Source organism: Salvia miltiorrhiza, chromosome 3 (genome assembly GCF_028751815.1).
Source record: "Salvia miltiorrhiza cultivar Shanhuang (shh) chromosome 3, IMPLAD_Smil_shh, whole genome shotgun sequence".
In the NCBI taxonomy this organism is placed as follows: Eukaryota; Viridiplantae; Streptophyta; class Magnoliopsida; order Lamiales; family Lamiaceae; genus Salvia; species Salvia miltiorrhiza.
In genome coordinates, this window is record NC_080389.1 from 36,264,204 (window position 1) to 36,271,877 (window position 7,674).

Sequence of the window (7,674 nt, forward strand, 5' to 3'; positions counted from 1 at the left end):
TAATCCCTCGTCGGGTCAGAGTCGATCGAGTCCTTCTTGTCAAACTTGTGTGGTAAATATTAGTTTATGATGATGCACTGCCTTAAAGATCGAGTCCTACAAGACGAATCCTAACTCTTAGCTAAAATACTTTTAAATATATTGATATTCAATTATGACTTTTAAATATCCATCTAAATATGGTGATATTGAAACTTTTAAGGATTCTTATATTTCATAGATTTTGGAGGATTTTTAGTCCTAGTATAAATATAAAATCTTTACACAAATCTCACCTCCCCATAAAAGATTTCACGTATTGCTATGGAGAATAATTATTTATCCCATTTCTTGCAACTTTCGCCCCTTTCTTTATATTCCTTTTTGGGTTAATAATCGATTTTGTCCCATTTTTTTAGCGTTTTAACAAAAATGTCTCAACTTAAGGATATATGCATACAAGTAACCATCGTTTTAGAGTTTGGTTATTTGTGTCTCGAGAAAAATTCTGGCATCTGAATATTGACGTGGAATGTCGGAATTTCACATTCGCAACTTGGCATATTTTATTGGTGTGGTGAATGTGTCACGTAAGTTGTGTATGTGGAAATTCCGGCATTCCACACCAATACTCATGTGCTGAATTTTTTTTTCGGGACACAAATAACTAAACTTTGAAACGATGGAAACTTGTATGCACTTATCCTTAAATTGGGATATTTTTGTTAAAACGATGGCACTACAAGAAATATTAGTATTTGTTACAAACTTATGTGACAAAATCAAATTTTGTTACATTAGTATATTTTATGTGAGGAAACTTAATATCATCACAAAAAATAAAAAAATGGGGTCATTTTTATAATTATCTCAAAATAAAGTCCTCATAAGCAAAAGTTAAAACTAAACCTCTTCCCAAAATTCCCTCATTCTTCGCAGCGTGACTTCAAAAAATGAAAGCAATTATCTTTCAATCTCTTCTGGATCTCTTTTCAATCCTCTCTCAATTTAAAAACATATTGTCGATTGATTTGTCTGGTTCAGATTCTTCATGGAAGAGTATCAACCAGCTTTTTTAGGTAATCTCTCTCTCGATCATGCAGTGATAGTTGCTCGATCTATTATTTGTATATCGTTGCCTCTAATATCATTTTTCCTCCTACATTTCTCCTAATTTTATTTTTATTTTTATATCATCCAGTGATATATCACTCTCGATTTCCGAATCTGAGGCTCTTCTTCTTTATGGTAATTTGAGGCGCTTTGAGTGTGGAAATTGCTGTTTGTTAAGTTTTTTTTGGTGGCTTTTGTTGTAAGTTTCTCCGAGCGTTGATCTGCTTTCTATGTGTTAATGTGGATGTGAAATTATTTATTTCGTGTTGTTTGAAAAATTGAAGTCATAAAATAGGATTTATTTGCTCGGATTTTAAATTAACTCTTGTTGGTGATTTTGAGTTGTGAATTGGTAGAGTGTATTTTCTTAATTATTTAGTTAGTAACCAGGCGGTGAAGAAAGTAGGAATGGTCATTTGCAAGGTTCTTCATTAACCAATAATGAACAAGGTCTAGTTCTATGGGATGGCACTAGTAGTCTTTCTTTCCTACTGAAAATTGCGCCTTTCAGTTCTTATTGTTGTCAAATTACAACGTTAGAGTTCTCCTAATGAGCATGAGTTTTCCAGCTTGCAAAATCATTTATATCATGGTTCGCACTCCACAATCAAACATAACTTGCACAATATAAGTTTATTTGCTCTTATATCCATCTTAGAATTTATTGCGCTTATTATTCTTGTTTTGGGTTTGGTAAATTTCAGAGAATTGGTACGGTTTTGGTTTGGCTGAGCTGCTGGAATCTGGGGAAAGCCATATAACAACAAGGGTGATGAGAACTTTTGGGTATATTTGCCTTTTGAATTTCTGATATCTTTTTTATTGTAGTTTTCCCTCATAATAATCATGTGCTTTTGTTAATTTCAGTTACGTGGCTCCTGAATATGCAAATACTGACTTGCTGAATGAAAAAAGCGACATATACAGTTTTGGTGTTCTACTTCTTGAAGCTGTCACCGGAAGAGATCCAGTAGATTACACACGTCCAGCCAATGAGGTGCTAATTTAATTACTTATATACGATAAGCATAGCTAGTAAGTTCTTAGTAAATCGGGATGTATGCCACTCCAGACAGAGTGATCGGGAAGCTGGCCACCCCCTTCGAGTAACAATATCAATAATTGTGCCTGTGGCAGGTTAATCTTGTCGAGTGGTTTAAAATGATGGTAGGGAACAGTAGAGCAGAGGAAGTTGTGGGCTCTAGCCTTGAAGTCAGGCCTACTACCCGTGCCCTCAACATCTCTTACAGTTCTGGAAAATTGTGAAAATTTTGAGCCCAACTCCAAGGTATACTTGGATCATTATATCTTTGAAAGTTTTAGTTGCAATTGTTTACACTAGTATGCATCTATTTTGTGTTTCAGTGCTGAATGTCCAAGACGATCACAAATTTGAGAGTAGTACTGGTTTATTGGATACTCATGTTTCTACTCCTCAAGATCAAGGACTATCTGGTAGAAACTTCTTCCCCTTCTCACACATACTACCCTGTAAATAACAGTGACTCTGCAGTGTCCTTTGAAGCTTTTTTGGTGAGAGATCGAACTTCAGATGATGTCGAAAATGGTTTGTCTCAACCTCAAAACAGAGCAGCATTTAGAATGAGTGCTCTGTAGGTAAGGAGATTGAACTTTTATGTGTGTATATAATTATATTTTATTCAGCTCAGTATTTGGAATCCTTCTAGTTCATTCAAAGTGTTTTATATTGTAGATAAGTTCCCTTCCTTGATGCCCAAATCAAGCACCGGACCCGGTATACAAGAAAACTCTAGCAGGTTAGTTCTATGCATACAGACTAGAAAATGATTTCCAACTGTTTGCAAGTTCTGTTCTTTTACTCAATGTTGATGACATTGATTTCTATGAGAATACAATCTAAATTCCGTTTACTACATGTGCAGCTTGCTGGATGTTTTTGCTAATCTAAGTTCCGGAAGAACTACTACCAATTTTGTATCATTCGGGCTATCAAGTTCTGGAAATATGACTTCTGGACTCAGTTCATCAACCAGTAATCCATCTGCGAATAATTCACAAGGTTCTCTATTCGGTGGTGCCAGTAAATCTTTTGTGCCTGCTGTTGGAGCAGACACGGACTGCATTCTCTCCACCTTCACCTAGAAAGCAACACGTGCGAGACACAGAATTGGGAAGCTCCTATTGTCTGGGTTATGTTTATAGTGTATGAAAATGTGCTAAATATGTTTAAACTGCATAGAGTTTCATTGTTTTGAACTCATGTGATCTTTATTAACATGCATTTCGGTGTAGGTGATTACATTTGTATTCTACGCTTTTTTTAGCTCTTAAATTTTATTGTTTATTTTAGTTTTTTGAGAAGCCTCTTATTTTTTTTATTGTTGCCCATATACGTTTTAAAATCAGCGTTCAGAAGGTTTTTGTGAGGAAAATTAAGACTATTTGTGAGGAATTTTTTTCTCACAATTAGAGTTTTTGTGATGAAAAAATAAGACTATTTGTGAGGAATTTTTTCCTCATATAAGCATGAGACTCTAATGTGAGGAAATTACATTTTCGTCACATAATATTATATGTGAGGACCCTATCGTGACGACGTTGTGACGAATTTTTTTTCCTCACATAAAGTCATATGTGATGAAAATATACCCTTTTGTAACAAAAAATTTCATTGCAAAAACTCTTTTTTTTTGTAGTGTGGGACAAAATTGAATATTTACCCTTTTTTTTTTTTCTTTCTTTCCTGTGCATTTGACCTTTGCCCCCTTTTCTATATTTCTTTTTTCTTTCTATATTACTTGACAAGAATTATTGAGTTGAAAATACATAAAGGGGATAGTACTGGTTGTAATTAGGTTTATGAGGTTTTACTGTTTGCGTTTCAAATGTGCTCTTGGTTAAGGTTGGTATAATTTTGTGATTGCTCTTGGTTGTGCTGCAATTTATGATTTTTGGCTGGGGTTTGAGTGATTTTTATGAGTTTTTGTATTGATTAATATGTTCAGTTATCAACAGTTGCGAGTTTGCATATGAATTTTTTTGCCTGCATTTATATATTTTTTGAATTTATTTTAATTTGCATTTAATTTATTATATTTTTTATAGATATTTTTTATTATAACAATCTATATACTTATAAAGTCTATGAAAATAGAGATAAATCAATCTAATGGAATTTACTAAAACTCTAAGTAGAATTAAGACAATGCATGAAATTAACAGAGTTGTTGGGGTGCTTAGCTGGAATGAGATTCAGTGTACCACACTTTATGTCCCACTTTGTGTCTTACTTTCAATTTTGTTTAATTTCTTATGTATATTTTCTTCAATTTCAACTTTATATGCTTTAATTTAATTTTGTGATTATTAACTAGAGTTTATTCCATCAATTTAGGGTATATAATTATTTTTTATAATTTAATTTCACTTTTATTAGCTAATAATAGGTTGACATTAAACAAGAACTTGACATTTTGTTAGCATTATAACGATTGGAACTCATTATGCGCCTTGAGAACGGGTCAAGACTTTGAAATTAAAGCTATGTGAAGGTTTAGTAGTTGACTTCTAAATATATTTAGTCTAAGTCAACTAATTGATCACTTCGAATTACAGCCTTTAAACCCTAAGGCATTATACTTAATTGCGTTTTAAATCACAACATGTCATTTAAAATTGTAAGACGTGATTTAACTTTTAAAAATCGTTAAACTTTGATTTTTTTAATGGTTAGGCGAGTTTCTAGCCAAAATCCAGCAAAGCATGATTATTTGTCTCAGAGGTTAGCAAAGTAAGTGCATCTGTGCAAATGATCGTACTAAAACAATTTATCCTAGATATATCATAATTGGAGTATTTGTCAAAATTTAAAGTGCTTGCTAATGTGAAGAAAAATAATACTTCCTTTTCTACGATAAATATGGTACATTGAATTTGACACAAATTTTAATAGGGGTGAGTATTCAATAATTAGATTGGGTATAGATAAAACATATTCAAACTCGAATTAAACTTTTGAAAATAATATCCTAACCAAATTAAATTTATTTTAGCTACTGAATGGAATTAACTAAATAATCAAACGATTATTTTGATCGGTTATTCCAAATTTTGAAAATATCATAGTCATCTTTCCCGATCATTTATTATGTCCAATTTATAATTTTATACAGTATAATTCCTTACACAAAGCCAACCGAAGATCTAATCTAACACTCCAATCACACATTCAAATTGTTATGCCCAAAAATAACGCTTTTAACGGAAAGCTAAAAGAATTATTGTGCCAAAAAATAACGCTTTTAATGGAAAGTTAAAAGAACGCAAAAAAATCACCACTAATTATTAGGTGCGGTCCTATGCAGCCGGGTCGCCCATGCCCCAAACCCGCACCCCTAACCTGCGCCCCAAATTATTATATTTGTTTATAATAATTGTCACTTTTAATAAGCATAAGATATACATTTGTTTGCATAAAATGTATACTTATGCTAATATAAGTAATTAACATCAATATTGTCAAGAAATGTAATGTTTCAAAAACATTACATTTCTTTATAATAAGCATAATTACAATAAATATAATATTTTTGAAATATTACGTTTCTCCATATCAATTATTACATTTGTTTATATATAATAATTGTTACTTTTAATAATCATAAGATTTACATTTATTCACACAAATGTATACTTATGTTAATATAAGTAGTTAACATCAATATTGTGAAGAAATGTAATGTTTCAAAAACAAAAAAACATTACCTTTCTTTATAATAATAATTAGTACTTTTTATTATAACAATAATTACTTTTGATTACAACAATAATTACAATAAATATAATATTTTTGAAACATTACATCTCCATATCAATTATTACTTTTTATTATAAAAATGATTACTTTTAATAAACATAAATAATTATATTATTATTTGATCGAATAATTATTATCGTTAGGAAAAGTAATTATTGATTTGTATAACGCTTTATAATGAATGAAGGTAAATATTTATATGAACATAAGTATATATTTGTGCGACCAAATGGATATCTTATGCTTATTAAAAGTAAATACTCCTATTAGGGTTTAGTGTTCAGGTTTTAGGGTTTAGTTTACAGGGTTTAGGATTTAGCTTATAGGGTTTAGAAAATATAATAATTTATATTGAATGACGGTAAATACTGATATTTACATAAGTATACATTTGTGCGAACAAATGTATATCTTATGTTTATTAAAAGTAACAATTACTATAAACAAATGTAATAATTTGGGACGTGGGTATGCGGCCGGCCGCACCTAATACCAACCCTTAAATTACGTGGTTCGATCGTAAAGATCTACATCTACGGAGGATTATCAAGAATATTGACTATTTGTGGTTGAAGTTTACAATTACAGAATTGTCTCTTGAATAATGAATATATGTCCGTATTCACAGGCAAAATACTAAGAATTTTAGTAAGAATAGAATTTCTTTTAGACTTATAATAAAACTATAATTCTTCATATTTATCCTTAATTCCCACAGACGGCGCCAGTTGATGTGTTCGATAATTTCACCCTTTAATTATGGAGAGAATAATTCACCTGTAGTGCATAGTGAATTGAGAGAGAGTAATGAAAATAGCTAAAGCATGAGAAAAATATTGTATTGAGTGTTTAGAATAGCGTATGTTTACAATGGCAGGTACATCTCATATTTATAGGCGTTTACAACAGGGGTAAATTGATAATTTCACGGTTGATAGCGACCCCGACAGTTAGGAAGAATCTTCAAGGTTGTTATTGATTAGTTATGCCTTTAGTCCTTTCCAGCGCTGAAGCTTTATTTCAGATCTGACTTCTGATCCACTTTCCTCTTCTCTTACCATATCAGCCCTGACATCCTTAGCATTAGAACCCTCTCGAAATGGCCCAGAAGCTTCTACCCTTCATGCTTTCCCCTAAAGACATTATTCCAGCCCTTAACTTCCTTTCTGTTCCCAGCGTTGATGACTCCGGTGCTTCTAGGTTTGCCTTACGCATATTTTACCCCTCATCATTTTTTATTGGGAATTTGATAGTATTTAAGATAGGGCCAAATCTCGAGAAATCAAGATTGCTAGACTATCAACAATGCTATTATCATTGAATCCTTAATCTTCCAGTTTTTAAAAAATGCATATTTTTATCTTCATCACACATATTTGAAAGTTAAATAACATGTTTATGCAATATTTTATAAGACATATATGCCCAAATATTTACTGTGAACCAAAATATGCGTTTGAAATATTTGAGTTTGAGAGCTCATAAGTCATATCGCAATTTGCAAGATCAATTTAGCTGTGTGCGTCTACCGTTCAGTTACTTTAGGAAAGTAAATAAATAAATAATATATATATATATATATAGGGTGCGGTTATATTGAGAACCACATTTATCGTGAGAACATAAGAACCATTAAAATCAATGCATCTACTATATAAATTAATGCATTCGCTATTAAATTTAATGCATCCGAAAATAATAAATTTTTTGCTCCCTTCAGGATTCGAACCCATGATCTGCATTCATCCACCAAGATGATGCATCCACCGTAGATCTTGATGATC

The 7,674-nt window shown here is 31.7% G+C and overlaps 1 protein-coding gene across 15 annotated transcripts; it reads left to right on the forward strand.

The window, feature by feature from the left end:
• The first annotated feature begins 900 nt into the window (after nt 1-900).
• LOC131016516 (probable receptor-like protein kinase At2g42960) lies at nt 901-3,428 on the forward strand. 15 transcript variants are annotated; one of them, XR_009099055.1, is made up of 9 exons: nt 901-1,058; nt 1,181-1,227; nt 1,797-1,878; nt 1,960-2,089; nt 2,230-2,380; nt 2,458-2,547; nt 2,606-2,709; nt 2,792-2,870; nt 2,997-3,428. XR_009099055.1 is itself a non-coding variant. In XM_057945224.1 (6 exons), exons 1-4 carry the CDS (start codon nt 1,031-1,033, stop codon nt 2,356-2,358), a joined length of 369 nt encoding a protein of 122 aa, XP_057801207.1. In that variant the 5' UTR covers nt 919-1,030; the 3' UTR covers nt 2,359-2,380; nt 2,458-2,709; nt 2,997-3,428. The 15 variants fall into 15 exon arrangements, 1 of the variants encoding a protein (XP_057801207.1); XR_009099052.1 differs by having other exon boundaries at nt 903-1,058; nt 2,807-2,870; XR_009099050.1 differs by having other exon boundaries at nt 903-1,058; nt 2,458-2,709.
• The last annotated feature ends 4,246 nt before the right edge of the window (nt 3,429-7,674 follow it).

Coding starts and splice junctions, on each gene's coding strand:
- LOC131016516 (XM_057945224.1), top strand. CDS start 1,031: ATGGAAGAGTATCAACCAGCTTTTTTAG. Junction 1,059..1,796: donor GTATCAACCAGCTTTTTTAG/GTAATCTCTCTC, acceptor GGTAAATTTCAG/AGAATTGGTACGGTTTTGGT. Junction 2,090..2,229: donor ACACACGTCCAGCCAATGAG/GTGCTAATTTAA, acceptor TGCCTGTGGCAG/GTTAATCTTGTCGAGTGGTT.